This window comes from Vicia villosa, linkage group LG2 (genome assembly GCF_029867415.1).
Source record: "Vicia villosa cultivar HV-30 ecotype Madison, WI linkage group LG2, Vvil1.0, whole genome shotgun sequence".
Lineage (NCBI taxonomy): Eukaryota > Viridiplantae > Streptophyta > Magnoliopsida > Fabales > Fabaceae > Vicia > Vicia villosa.
This window is the reverse complement of record NC_081181.1, coordinates 221115383-221132044: the sequence shown is the minus strand read 5'-3', so window position 1 is coordinate 221132044 and position 16662 is coordinate 221115383. Positions and strand designations below refer to the sequence as shown.

General features: G+C 26.0%; 2 protein-coding genes across 2 annotated transcripts; both read left to right on the top strand.

Annotated features, from left to right (window-relative positions):
• The first annotated feature begins 7174 nt into the window (after positions 1-7174).
• LOC131651409 (aspartic proteinase CDR1-like) lies at positions 7175-8509 on the top strand. The gene has a single exon (XM_058921076.1). It carries the CDS (start codon positions 7175-7177, stop codon positions 8507-8509), a length of 1335 nt encoding a protein of 444 aa, XP_058777059.1.
• Positions 8510-13388: 4879 nt separating this feature from the next.
• Positions 13389-14723, top strand: LOC131651408 (aspartic proteinase CDR1-like). The gene has a single exon (XM_058921075.1). The coding sequence runs from the start codon at positions 13389-13391 to the stop codon at positions 14721-14723; it is 1335 nt and encodes a 444-aa protein (XP_058777058.1).
• The last annotated feature ends 1939 nt before the right edge of the window (positions 14724-16662 follow it).

Sequence of the window (16662 nt, the reverse complement as noted above, 5' to 3'; positions counted from 1 at the left end):
GTGTTTTAAGTCTATGACTTGGTTGTTTCATTATTTAGACGTTAAAGATAATTTCCGATGTGTTAACATGATAATCTGAATAAGTTTGGTTTAACGTTCTCTTTTATGGCATGACATGAGTATTGTTTTAATTATATGGAAGTTGTAATGCCCTTTTCATGTTTTACTCTGATTATTGATATATATATATTTATGCGGGGTATTAGAAGGGTGTTACAGAAGACCATCTGAAGATGATCAAGAAGTAGGCGTTTCCATATGATATTGTGTATTTCCACAAATGTGCGTGTGCTTCCAGTTTTATTGTATGTTTACTCTGTTTTTCTTCAATATTTGACTAAAAAGAGAGATTAAAGTGTTAGAATGTTAGCTTGGGAGCTAGTTCGTCCAGATGTCATGTCAAATTTCTTGATATATTGATTGACACTTTGATAAGACTATGCTACTACTTAAGGAGAGTAATCTTTGGTTGCTGGCCATATATGCACTATTTAGGGGATCATAAGTGTATGTCATGCTTGTTGTTGGTGTTTAAGGAAATTGTCTTGCTTCTGCTACTACTGTTGTTATGTGTGCATGATGCCATACTAGATATTATGACATCATGCCTGAAGTTTTTGTGGAGTAGGTTAAGAAATGCAAGTATTAGGAGATTGACTTTGAAAAATGAATTTGGTAAAGATGCTCCAGATTTCAAGAGAATGGTAGATCTAATTGAGGTAGCTGGTTTGATAAGAAATATTGTTGATTTTTGAAAATATTATGAGAGTTTATTCTTGAGATTTTGGTTTTTCCTTTACTGTGTATTGAGACTACATCATAGTCCAGCTGGATGGTTTAGCTAAAATTATGGCTAAAAAGAGGGGGAAATTGTTGGTTGACTTGTACCCTTGAGTGGGAGTTTTGGTTCCAAGAGACATGGGAAGTACTGTGATAGGGGGAGCATAGTGCTTGTGTGATGAGGTTTTTTTCTCAACCGTGTTTGTGCTTTTTACCGTGTTGCTGGTTCTGTGATGTTAGATGGGATGTCATGACATTTGGTCTCTGGTGGTATCATGAGATATGAGAGAGTGTCAATTCTCTCTATTGTGCGTGAGGTTGAGTCTCTATGTAAGGGTTTGATGTGTATAAATCTGATTGTATAACTCTGATTGTTTTTGTTTGTGCATTATTATGAAGATGACTCTTTAAAGTATTCTTGGTTGTGTATCGCTCTTAGTTTGTTTTCTGGATGTTTTGTGCAAAGATTGTTTTAGTCAAAATATTGCCAAAAGGGGGGTGATTGTTAGATTTTGGTTTGTTGGCTGCATTTTGGTAAAACAACAAGTTCGGCAAGATGTTGGACAAGATGTCGTGACATGTTCCAGAAGATTTGTTTTGTCATTCGTGGATAAAGCAACACATGCAATATTGGATTCTTTGAAGATTTGTTTCAAAGTTGAAGAGATAACAGAATATGCGATTTGCTTAATTGGATGTAAAATTGTTTTGCCTTGAATTTGAAGATTTGATTGGATCTGATTTGATTTGCAGAAGGTTATAGCCATATTTAATATTCAAGCCCAAGCGTTGCACCGACATATAAAAGAAGAAGTATAAACCTAAGAAGACCGCGAAGTTGGGATTAAGGATAAGTATCTTTTAGGGTTTCATTTGTTATTTGTATGTCACTCATGTATCTTGTTTGATGCATTGAGTTTGACTTATTGTTTACTATGATTCACTCATGAGCTTTTAAGTAAGAGTGTAATTTGTTTAATTGGGAGTGTGTTCTTCTGTTTTTGGTCTTTTGTTATTATCGCTGAGGTGATTGTGGAAAGTGAGAAGGGGTTCTCATATCTAGGAGGTTCCTAGGTATAAGTTGCATAAGGTAGTGATTAGGTGATAAGTTGTAAACTAAAGTTGTTTAACTTTGAACTAATAGTATCATAGTAGATTTCCTTCCTGGCTTGGTAGTCCCCAGAAAGTTACACCGAACTGGGTTAACAATTGAGTTGTATTTTTACTTCGTGTATCTGTTTTAAATTATTAATTATTACTTGTTTTATCAGTAATATGATGTCTTAACATTGCTTTCATTGTTACTTGAGACATCATATTCGACATCTGTCTTGTTGTGCCAAAATTTCATTAAGTACTTCAATATCCGCATAAACCCTCATAAGGTGAACAAACATATTTATGTTCTTTGGAACCTAATGGAGATCATATTGGTTCATTTTATTACTTCACCGGGGATGTTAGCACTTTAATTGTTGAATACATTTGGATTGAAACAAACTCTTTGATTGTTGCTAGAACCCTTTGATGAAGAACTTGGATAACCAGAAAGCAAATGCATGGAGAAGAAAGAGTCTCTTTTTTTCATCATGAGAGGGAGGTTGTTACATTAGTTACACTTGTATATATAGTTTGTATGTAAAGCTTGTAACAAACTATAACAAACTAAACAGAAAAAGTAACTATCTAATCCAGGCCATAGCCAATCTAAAAGGGACAACTGTCATTCTGATTCTCCTTCTTCATTATTTGTCATATGGCCCATGCATATTCTAGCATTTATTAAGCATCTCAAAATTTGTTAACAATAACAATAAATTCTAAAATCAGATGATACAATAACACATCTGAAAAGGAAAACAAATAGAAACATTGAAATTAAGGATACAACTAAGTTTGTATCAGTCTGAGGATCAATTCGACTCTTTCCACCTACAGCTTATAAATTAACTATCATTTGAATCCAAATAAAGACTAATTGTTCATTACAAATTGAATAGATTTTTTTTCTCTACTATTATGGTATAGTGGAAAAGTTAGGGAACATCACCTCTTCATATATTCTGTTTTATGATCCCTCTAAATCTTCTCATCTCAATGTACCTCCTTTTTTAGACCATGGAAATGATATAACAATTACATACCAATACTCATAGTAGCTTCGGCAATCTCCACTTCTCCTAGACATTTTTCCCCTACGATAAATTGAATAGAAATAAGAAATATAAAACAAAGAAATATGAAGAAATCTTAAAACATAAAACAAAGAAATATGAAGAAATCTCCACTTTCCATCAAGATAATTGGGACAATTTTGGCAATGGAGATGGCTATCGACAAGAATTGGAACAATATTTGAATTGAAATGAACTCTTTAATTGTTGCTAGAACTCTTTACGATACAAATCTCGTCCCTTAGTCTATCAAAATTTGTTGCCATAATTGTTTGCATAGAATGAGAAATTTCAAGGTAGCACACATCTATAAAAAGGAAACACCTGTTCAGAGATTCTTACTAGCCAATTGGCCTAAAAATAGAAATGCAGCATGGTATAATCATGTTGTTAGGAAAACTAAGGATGATTTCTTGTATAACAAGTTTAATTTTCCAAACTTAGGATTGTTTACCTGTGAGAAGTTTTGGTTTTGGTCCCTCCTCTTTTTTTTTTTCTTCTTCTTTCGTTTGCTAATGAATTTCTTCAATAAAATAAAATTGCAATTTACTTATATATAATATAATTTTTAAGTAATATCTCAAAAATATAAATATTCTTATATACTAAAAGATTGTATACTAACTATTATATTGGTTTTATTTGGGCCGAATAGGAATCTAGTCCAAACAAGGACATTATTATTTTTAATAAATTTAAGTAAAATGTTATATTTCTAATTTTTATTATTATAAAATTCATTTTTCATATAAATAGAAAGAATATGCCATTAGACTTTTTAAGAGATCCAAATTTATATTGAATTTTTTTTTAAATATAGTTTTTTATTTTGGCACAAAAAATATAGTTTTTTTAAATATAGTTTTTAAAAAATTAATTATTTGCAAATTATCAATTCAACACCCAAATGCAAATTATCTATTTTATAAAATCTCGTGTATTCATACTAAAAATTAGTCCATATTCCAACGTTACCATTAAAGCAATACTAGTATCATTTCAAATATCATTAGTGAGATTTTTATCAAATGAAAAATATTAAAATATACTATTGTTATTATCAACAAATAAATATTTCTCAAAATAGTTTCTTTTCTTAAATTTACATAATCAAAACTTTGTTTTCCATATTCTATAAATAGTAAATAACTATCTGAATATTTATATTCCTTATATTCCAAAAAAAAAATTTTAAGTGTGGATTATATGAAGGTGAATTCTTATTACCCAACTCAAAAAGTTGGGTAAAATTACTTCATTTGAAAAATGCTTTGAAAACAACAAATAATTGTAAAATTTAATAAATAATTAAATGTGTTAAAATTAGATGGCATCATTTGATTTGTTGGAGGTACACTACCCAACTTTTTGTGACGGGTAGAAAAGTTGTCCCTTATACGAATAAAAAAAATCAAAGTAAAAAGATATAATTAAAACATTTTAATTCTTAGATAAAAAAATCCAAAATAAAGAATTGCGTCTGATTTGCATAAGTTCATATCCAAAAATTCATTTTTGATACAATAATAAAATCATATCCAAATAATTAAAAGGCAATAATATATATATATATATATATATATATATATATATATATATATATATATATATATATATATATATATATATATATATATATATTTACATTTAAATATTATTAATACAAATAAATATGATTTGAAAAGTATCTTTACCTTAAAATTATGATTCAAAAAACACCATCAGCATAACAAGAGATATATTAACATTTATGCATTGAGGTCAATATTTTTTATTACAAAACAGATGCATTATGATAATAAACAAATAAAATATTCTTCCGTTTTTTATTATAAATTGTTTTTAAAAAAATTATATTTAAATATAAGTCGTTTTACAATTGCAATGAACAATTAATATTATTTTTTCTATTATATTCTTAAATATTTATTATTCTTTCATTTCAATTATATAAATTTATCTTCTAAATATTATTAATGAGTAAGAATATGAAAAAATATATTTTTAAAAAAATCTTACATTTCAAATAGACTTCATAACCATGTAATAAACAAACGAAATAATTCATGAAGTTTGTCCAATCTTGTCTAATAGAGTTTTCAAAAACTCATAATGTATCAAATGCAGTATCACATTCAAATGATTTCTTTATATATGCACATTATAGTTACGTTCCCAAATTAAAAACCTATTTATGAAATTAATTATTAGTTGGATCATACGAATACAAAGGTTTCCTCTTTAACTATATATTACAGTAAATTTTTAAAATTTTGCATTGAGTGAAAATAAACTAATCTTATTTGATAAACAAAGAGATAATCAAATCTTTAAAATAGGTATAATAACACATCGTTATTATCAATAAATAAAGAATTCTTAAAATAGTTTTATTATTAAATTTACAAATCAAAACTTTGTTTTCTATATTATACTATTTAATTATAATAATAACTTGAGATGTGTATTAAAACGAGGAGGTAATTAAAGTTTTATTAAATAAAAGAATCTTTTAATTAAATACTCGGTGGTGATTGATACACAGTGTAAAAATATTTTATACTATTAATGCATCATCATTTTCTCATGTTTTAATCAATATTTTGTATTACAAAACATATGCAAGTTGTGATAATAAACAACCCTATATTCAAAAACTATTTTCTTATAAAATAGGAATAAGGAAAAAATATATTTTAAAAAAATTATTATATTTAAAATAGACGTCATAACTACCTAATAAACCAGACGAAATAATTCATGAAGTGGTCCGATAGGGGGAAATATATTTAAAAAAAAGGGTTAATGAACTTTTTCGTCCCTTTAAATATTTCAAATTTCGTTTTTAGTCCCTCTAAATTTTTTTTTCAAGAAATCGTCCCTTCAAAATTTTTCTTCTGAACTATTGGTCCTAACGTCAAATTTCGTAGCTAATCGGTGGCTAAAGTCGTAGCTAATCTCTAGCAAATTTGACGTTAGGGACCAATAGTTTAGACGAAAATTTTTGAAGGGATGATTTCTTAAAGGAAAATTTTGAAGGGACTAAAAACAAAATCTGCAACATTTAGAGGGACCAAAAAGTTCATTAACCCTAAAAAATATGTCTAATATTAATTAGGCTTAGTTGTAATTTTTATCCTCATATTATTATTATTATATATATTTTTTTAAATTTTGGTATCTTTACTTTAAAATTTGAAATTTTAGTGTCTTTATTTTAGTTTTTTAGACCCTATAAATTGGAAGACGATTTTAAATGACATGGAGTTTATATGATGACCAGTTTAACGGGGAATAGTTAAAAAAACTATTTTTATTTAAAATTTATGTTCAATAAATATGAGTTGGAAGTCATTAAAATTAAAATTTTAAAATAGAATGACCAAAATCCAAAAAAATTAAATAATATGGAGACCGAAATTACATTTAAATCTATAAATTCTCAAAGAAGCCATTCTTAGTGCTATTGATTTGCATCTGGAGTATGTTAATTTTTAGAGTGATTCTCAATACGATTCACGCCATTTGTTCTGATGTTAATGAGTTCTCTGAGTTTAGCTCTATTATTTCTCTGATGTTAATGGGTTCCCAACTTTGAAGTAAAGTTTGTAAATCACCAAGCAAATTCGATTGCTCGTGCTTTAGTTAAGGCGGCCGATTCTTGGACTAGGCGTAGTTTCTTTAATATGGTTCCTCCTTGTATTGACCATTTACTTATTAATGATATGATTTGAGTTTCCTTTGTTAAAAAAAAATTATTAAATTATAATTATTAATTAGTGTGGATGAATTGATTACTAGTTGGATCATACAGGCTTCCTTCTTTAAAAATAATATGAAAATCAATTAAATATTAAATTTTAAAGATTTTGCATTGAGTGAAAATAAATTAATCTTATTTGGTAAACAAAAAGTTGAATCAAATCTTTAAAATAGGTACAATAGTCAAATCAAATCTTTGAACCAATATTTCATGTTTTTTTTAAATTTATTTATTATAAATAATTTTTACTTTTTATATTTATTAAATCATTGATGTATTTTATCTTTATATAGACTACGCACATAAATTATTTAATAAATTTAAAATTAAAAGTTTATTTACAGTAAAAAATAGATGGATTATTTTGCTTGATCTAGTTTTTTTTTCCATTTACTTATATTCTTCATCTTATATAAAGGAATGAGATCAACAAGTTTTCACTCAAACATCGAGAACAATGTCCCATTTTTTACATTTTATCTTTATTTTTATTTGTATATCTTGTTTACTCGTTATTTCTCATGCAACAAACAGTGGTTTTAGTGTTGAACTCATTCACCGTGATTCTTTAAGATCACCCCTTTATAATCCCACGCAAACTCAATTTCAAAGAAATTTCAATGTTGTGCACCGATCTATCAATCGCGCTAATTATTTCTACAAAAAACTTTCTTCTACTAAAAACAATCTCGGGTCATATATGCCCTCTGATAACGGCGGTCAGTATCTCATGGGTTATTCAGTTGGTACCCCACCATTTAAGGTTTATGGGATTGTGGATACAGGTAGTAACTTAAATTGGCTTCAATGCAAACCTTGTAATCCATGTTACAACCAAACTTCTCCTATTTTTGATCCTTCAAAATCTTCGAGTTACAAAAATATTCCATGCTCTTCTAAAACATGCAAATCTATGGAAAATACTTCTTGTTCTTATCGTAGAGATGCTTGCCAATATACATTGGATTATGGTCATGGAACATATACAAATGGAGATCTTAGTGTAGAGACTTTTACATTGGATACTGCATCAGGCTCTTTTGTCTCATTTCCTAAAATTGTTATGGGATGCGGACACAATAATGGGAATTCAATGTATAATGGTCCAAGTTCTGGTATAATTGGTTTTGGAAATGGAGATACATCACTAATAAAACAATTAGGATCTTCAATTGGGGGAAAATTCTCATATTGTTTAATTGATGATTACAATAGCAAGTCTAAAAGATCTAGTAAACTCAGTTTTGGAGATGATGCTATTGTTAGCGGTGATAATGTTGTTTCAACTCCTATGGTCAAAATGATAGGGAATTTTACAAAAGACAATTACTTCGTAACCATGAAAGCATTTAGTGTGGGAAATAAAAGAATAAAGTATAAAGGGTTCAAGCGTGTATGGACAAATGCTTCTACCGATAACATCATAATTGACTCTGGTACACCTATATGTATTCTTCCACATCGTGTTTACTATAGGATGGAATCAGTTATAAAAAAAATGGTCAAATTACCGCGCTTTAAAGATCCCACAGGTATATTTCCCCTTTGTTACAATACCACATCAAAACAAAATTTTCCACCAATTACAGCACATTTTAAAGGCGGAGATGTTAAGTTAGATTCTCGCGGAAGCTTTTATTCCCTAGACAAAGGGGTGGAATGCTTTGCATTTCGCCCGTATAAAAATGGATTAGGAATCTTTGGAAATTTGGCACAAGTGAATCATTTGGTTGGTTATGACCTCAACAAAAATATTGTTTCTTTCAAACCCATGGATTGTACTAAATATTGATTGCATATGAAGATTCATTACAAAACTTATTTTGTAATTCTATAATAAAATATAATAAAGTAAGATGAGTTCTTTGGCAAGTTTACCAAGTGTCAAATTTTTAGATACCATGTTATTTTATGTTTTCTATTAGTAGAAAGTTTCTATAATTAATTATAATTATTTTATAATCTGTAATTAATTGTTTCATTAATTTCTAATTACTCATAATCATAAAATATTATATCTAAGACATATCAATAGTCGTGGAGAGATTTAAAGTTATTGGTATCAATTGAGAATCCAACCTTCACCCTTCACCCCTCCGCAGCCAAAGTCACACGAAATAAACAGAGCACGCAAACCTTTTATTTTTGTTTGTATTTTTTTGTTTAAGCTTTTGGATTTACGCATTTCTGCATAATCTTGCATTTATAACCTTAATCATTTGAGATCTGAAACTTAGGATTGTTTACCTGTGAGAAGTTTGGGTTTTGGTCCCTCCTCTTTTTTTTTTTTTCTTCTTTCGTTTGCTAATGAATTTCTTCAATAAAATAAAATTGCAATTTACTTATATATAATATAATTTTTAAGTAATATCTCAAAAATATAAATATTCTTATATACTAAAATATTGTATACTAACTATTATATTGGTTTTATTTGGGCCGAATAGGAATCTAGTCCAAACAAGGACATTATTATTTTTAATAAATTTAAGTAAAATGTTATATTTCTAATTTTTATTATTATAAAATTCATTTTTCATATAAATAGAAAGAATATGCCATTGGACTTTTTAAGAGATCCAAATTTATATTTAATTTTTTTATAAATTTAGTTTTTTATTTTGGCACAAAAAATATAGTTTTTTTAAATATAGTTTTTAAAAAATTAATTATTTGCAAATTATCAATTCAATACCCAAATGCAAATTATCTATTTTATAAAATCTCGTGTATTCATACTAAAAATTAGTCCATATTCCAACGTTACCATTAAAGCAATACTAGTATCATGAGATTTTTATCAAATGAAAAATATTAAAATATACTATTGTTATTATCAACAAATAAAGATTTCTCAAAATAGTTTCTTTTCTTAAATTTACATAATCAAAACTTTGTTTTCCATATTCTATAAATAGTAAATAACTATCTGAATATTTATATTCCTTATATTCCAAAAAAAAATTTAAAGTGTGGATTATATGAAGGTGAATTCTTATTTACCCAACTCAAAAAGTTAGGTAAAATTACTTCATTTGAAAAATGCTTTGAAAACAACAAATAATTTTATATTTTAATAAATAATTAAATGTGTTAAAATTAGATGGCATCATTTGATTTGTTGGAGGTACACTACCCAACTTTTTGTGACGGGCAGAAAAGTTGTCCCTTATACGAATAAAAAAAATCAAAGTAAAAAGATATAATTAAAACATTTTAATTCTTAGATAAAAAAATCCAAAATAAAGAATTGCGTCTGATTTGCATAAGTTCATATCCAAAAATTCATTTTTGATACAATAATAAAATCATATCCAAATAATTAAAAGGCAATATATATATATATATATATATATATATATATATATATATATATATTTTTACATTTAAATATTATTAATACAAATAAATATGATTTGAAAAGTATCTTTACCTTAAAATTATGATTCAAAAAACACCATCAGCATAACAAGAGATATTAACATTTATGCATTGAGGTCAATATTTTTTATTACAAAACAGATGCATTATGATAATAAACAAATAAAATATTCTTCGTTATTTATTATAAATTGTTTTAAAAAAAATGTATTTAAATATAAGTCGTTTTACAATTGCAATGAACAATTAATATTATTTTTTCTATTATATTCTTAAATATTTATTATTCTTTCATTTCAATTATATAAATTTATCTTCTAAATATTATTAATGAGTAAGAATATGAAAAAATATATTTTTAAAAACATCTTACATTTCAAATAGATTTCATAACCATGTAATAAACAAACGAAATAATTCATGAAGTTGTCCAATCTTGTCTAATAGAGTTTTCAAAAACTCATAATGTATCAAATGCAGTATCACATTCAAATGATTTCTTTATATATGCACATTATAGTTACGTTCCCAAATTAAAAACCTATTTATGAAATTAATTATTAGTTGGATCATACGAATACAAAGGTTTCCTCTTTAACTAAATATTACAGTAAATTTTTAAAATTTTGCATTGAGTGAAAATAAACTAATCTTATTTGATAAACAAAGAGATAATCAAATCTTTAAAATAGGTATAATAACACATCGTTATTATCAATAAATAAAGAATTCTTAAAATAGTTTTATTATTAAATTTACAAATCAAAACTTTGTTTTCTATATTATACTATTTAATTATAATAATAACTTGAGATGTCTATTAAAGCGAGGCGGTAAATTTTATATAAATAGTATAATTATCTGAATATTTATATTCCTTATATTCCGAAAAATATATATTTTTAGTTAGAAAAAGTGTGAATTATATGAATAAAAGATTCAAACCAAAAGGATATAGCTAAACATTTTTAATTTTAGATTAAAAAAAATCAAAATAAAAATTGCATCTGATTCGCGTTAAGTTCATATCTAAAAACTTATTTTTGAAAAAGTAATAAAACCGTATCTAAATTATTATATTTTTATATATAAATCTTATTAATACAAATAATAATTCGAAAAATCATAATTAAAAAAGAATCCTTATTTTAAAATAATGATTTAAAAAATAACATAATTAGAGATTAATATTTATGCTTTAAGATCAATGTAGATATTTTAAGAGTTAAAAAGGTAAAGCACTGAAAATATAAAATAGTTTTACACTATCAGAGGATCACTAAAGTTTTATTAAATAAAAGAATTTTTTAATTAAATACATTGTGATGATTGATAGACAGTCTAAAAGTATTTAATAAAATATTCTTTTAATAATAAAACTTTATTAAATTTACAAATAAAAACTTTGTTTTCTATATTATACTATTTAATTATAATAATAACTTGAGATGTGTATTAAAACGAGGAGGTAATTAAAGTTTTATTAAATAAAAGAATCTTTTACTTGGTGATTGATAGACAGTGTAAAAATATTTTATACTATTAATGCATCATCATTTTCTCATGTTTTAATCAATATTTTTTATTACAAAACATATGCAAGTTGTGATAATAAACAACCCTATATTCAAAAACTATTTTCTTATAAAATAGGAATAAGGAAAAAATATATTTTAAAAAAATTATTATATTTAAAATAGACGTCATAACCACCTAATAAACCAGACGAAATAATTCATGAAGTGGTCCGATAGGGGGAAATAGATTTTAAAAAAAGGGTTAATGAACTTTTTCGTCCCTTTAAATATTTCAAATTTCGTTTTTAGTCCCTCTAAAATTTTTTTTCAAGAAATCGTCCCTTCAAAATTTTTCTTCTGAACTATTGGTCCCTAACGTCAAATTTCTTAGCTAATCGGTGGCTAAAGTCGTAGCTAATCTCTAGCAAATTTGACGTTAGGGACCAATAGTTTAGACGAAAATTTTTGAAGGGATGATTTCTTAAAGGAAAATTTTGGAGGGACTAAAAACAAAATCTGCAATATTTAGAGGGACCAAAAAGTTCATTAACCCTAAAAAAATATCGCATAATATATCAAATGCAGTATCACATTCTAGTGACTTTGATATATGCACATTATACTTACATTCTTAAATTGCAAACACATATATGTCTAATATTAATTAGGCTTAGTTGTAACTTTTATCCTCATATTATTATTATTATTTTTTATTTTTTTTAAATTTTGGTATCTTTACTTTAAAATTTGAAATTTTAGTGTCTTTATTTTAGTTTTTTAGACCCTGTAAATTGGAAGACGATTTTAAATGACATGGAGTTCATATGATGACCAGTTTAACGGGGAATAATTAAAAAAACTATTTTTATTTAAAATTTATTTTCAATCAATATGAGTTGGAAGTCATTAAAATTAAAATTTTAAAATAGAATGACGAAAATCCAAAAAAAATTAAATAATATGGAGACCGAAATTACATTTAAGTCTATAAATTCTCAAAGAAGCCATTCTTAGTGTTATTGATTTGCATCTGGAGTATGTTATTTTTGAGAGTGATTCTCAATACGATTCACGCCATTTGTTCTAATGTTAATGGGTTCTCTGAGTTTAGCTCTATTATTTCTCTGATGGTAATAGGTTCCCAACTTTGAAGTAAAGTTTGTAAATCACCAAGCAAATTCGATTGCTCGTGTTTTAGTTAAGGCGGCCGATTCTTGGACTAGGCGTAGTTTCTTTAATATGGTTCCTCCTTGTATTGATCATTTACTTATTAATGATATGATTTGAGTTTCCTTTGTTAAAAAAAATTATTAAATTATAATTATTAATTAGTGTGGATGAATTGATTACTAGTTGGATCATAAAGGCTTCCTTCTTTAAAAATAATATGAAAATCAATTAAATATTAAATTTTAAAGATTTTGCATTGAGTGAAAATAAATTAATCTTATTTGGTAAACAAAAAGTTGAATCAAATCTTTAAAATAGGTACAATAGTCAAATCAAATCTTTGAACCAATATTTCATGTTTTTTTTAAATTTATTTATTATAAATAATTTTTACTTTTTATATTTATTAAATCATTGATGTATTTTATCTTTATATAGACTACGCACATAAATTATTTAATAAATTTAAAATTAAAAGTTTATTTACAGTAAAAAATAGATGGATTATTTTGCTTGCTCTAGTTTTTTTTTTTCATTTACTTATATTCTTCATCTTATATAAAGGAATGAGATCAACAAGTTTTCACTCAAACATCGAGAACAATGTCCCATTTTTTACTTTTTATCTTTATTTTTATTTGTATATCTTGTTTACTCGTTATTTCTCATGCAACAAACAGTGGTTTTAGTGTTGAACTCATTCACCGTGATTCTTTAAGATCACCCCTTTATAATCCCACGCAAACTCAATTTCAAAGAAATTTCAATGTTGTGCACCGATCTATCAATCGCGCTAATTATTTCTACAAAAAACTTTCTTCTACTAAAAACAATCTCGGGTCATATATGCCCTCTGATAACGGCGGTCAGTATCTCATGGGTTATTCAGTTGGTACCCCACCATTTAAGGTTTATGGGATTGTGGATACAGGTAGTAACTTAAATTGGCTTCAATGCAAACCTTGTAATCCATGTTACAACCAAACTTCTCCTATTTTTGATCCTTCAAAATCTTCGAGTTACAAAAATATTCCATGCTCTTCTAAAACATGCAAATCTATGGAAAATACTTCTTGTTCTTATCGTAGAGATGCTTGCCAATATACATTGGATTATGGTCATGGAACATATACAAATGGAGATCTTAGTGTAGAGACTTTTACATTGGATACTGCATCAGGCTCTTTTGTCTCATTTCCTAAAATTGTTATGGGATGCGGACACAATAATGGGAATTCAATGTATAATGGTCCAAGTTCTGGTATAATTGGTTTTGGAAATGGAGATACATCACTAATAAAACAATTAGGATCTTCAATTGGGGGAAAATTCTCATATTGTTTAATTGATGATTACAATAGCAAGTCTAAAAGATCTAGTAAACTCAGTTTTGGAGATGATGCTATTGTTAGCGGTGATAATGTTGTTTCAACTCCTATGGTCAAAATGATAGGGAATTTTACAAAAGACAATTACTTCGTAACCATGAAAGCATTTAGTGTGGGAAATAAAAGAATAAAGTATAAAGGGTTCAAGCGTGTATGGACAAATGCTTCTACCGATAACATCATAATTGACTCTGGTACACCTATATGTATTCTTCCACATCGTGTTTACTATAGGATGGAATCAGTTATAAAAAAAATGGTCAAATTACCGCGCTTTAAAGATCCCACAGGTATATTTCCCCTTTGTTACAATACCACATCAAAACAAAATTTTCCACCAATTACAGCACATTTTAAAGGCGGAGATGTTAAGTTAGATTCTCGCGGAAGCTTTTATTCCCTAGACAAAGGGGTGGAATGCTTTGCATTTCGCCCGTATAAAAATGGATTAGGAATCTTTGGAAATTTGGCACAAGTGAATCATTTGGTTGGTTATGACCTCAACAAAAATATTGTTTCTTTCAAACCCATGGATTGTACTAAATATTGATTGCATATGAAGATTCATTACAAAACTTATTTTGTAATTCTATAATAAAATATAATAAAGTAAGATGAGTTCTTTGTCAAGTTTACCAAGTGTCAAATTTTTAGATACCATGTTATTTTATGTTTTCTATTAGTAGAAAGTTTGTATAATTAATTATAATTATTTTATAATCTGTAATTAATTGTTTCATTAATTTCTAATTACTCATAATCATAAAATATTATATCTAAGACATATCAATAGTCATGGAGAGATGTAAAATTATTGGTATCAATTGAGAATCCAACCTTCACCCTTCATCCCTCCGCAGCCAAAGTCACACGAAATAAACAGAGCACGCAAACCTTTTATTTTTGTTTGTATTTTTTTGTTTAAGCTTTTGGATTTACGCATTTCTGCATAATCTTGCATTTATAACCTTAATCATTTGAGATCTGAAACTTAGGATTGTTTACCTGTGAGAAGTTTTGGTTTTGGTCCCTCCTCTTTTTTTTTTTCTTCTTTCGTTTGCTAATAAATTTCTTCGATAAAATAAAATTGCAATTTACTTATATATAATATAATTTTGAAGTAATATCTCAAAAATATAAATATTCTTATATACTAAAAGATTGTATACTAACTATTATATTGGTTTTATTTGGGCCGAATAGGAATCTAGTCCAAACAAGGACATTATTATTTTTAATAAATTTAAGTAAAATGTTATATTTCTAATTTTTATTATTATAAAATTCATTTTTCATATAAATAGAAAGAATATGCCATTAGACTTTTTAAGAGATCCAAATTTATATTTAATTTTTTTATAAATATAGTTTTTTATTTTGGCACAAAAAATATAGTTTTTTTAAATATAGTTTTTAAAAAATTAATTATTTGCAAATTATCAATTCAATACCCAAATGCAAATTATCTATTTTATAAAATCTCGTGTATTCATACTAAAAATTAGTCCATATTCCAACGTTACCATTAAAGCAATACTAGTATCATTTCAAATATCATTAGTGAGATTTTTATCAAATGAAAAATATTAAAATATACTATTGTTATTATCAACAAATAAAGATTTCTCAAAATAGTTTCTTTTCTTAAATTTACATAATCAAAACTTTGTTTTCCATATTCTATAAATAGTAAATAACTATCTGAATATTTATATTCCTCATATTCCAAAAAAAAAAATTTTAAGTGTGGATTATATGAAGGTGAATTCTTATTACCCAACTCAAAAAGTTGGGTAAAATTACTTCATTTGTAAAATGCTTTGAAAACAACAAATAATTGTATATTTTAATAAATAATTAAATGTGTTAAAATTAGATGGCATCATTTGATTTGTTGGAGGTACACTACCCAACTTTTTGTGACGGGTAGAAAAGTTGTCCCTTATACGAATAAAAAAAATCAAAGTAAAAAGATATAATTAAAACATTTTAATTCTTAGATAAAAAAATCCAAAATAAAGAATTGCGTCTGATTTGCATAAGTTCATATCCAAAAATTCATTTTTGATACAATAATAAAATCATATCCAAATAATTAAAAGGCAATATATATATATTTTTACATTTAAATATTATTAATACAAATAAATATGATTTGAAAAGTATCTTTACCTTAAAATTATGATTCAAAAAACACCATCAGCATAACAAGAGATATTAACATTTATGCATTGAGGTCAATATTTTTTATTACAAAACAGATGCATTATGATAATAAACAAATAAAATATTCTTCGTTTTTTATTATAAATGGTTTTAAAAAAAAATTGTATTTAAATATAAGTCGTTTTACAATTGCAATGAACAATTAATATTATTTTTTCTATTATATTCTTAAATATTTATTATTCTTTCATTTCAATTATATAAATTTATCTTTTAAATATTATTAATGAGTAAGAATATGAAAAAATATATTTTTAAAAAAA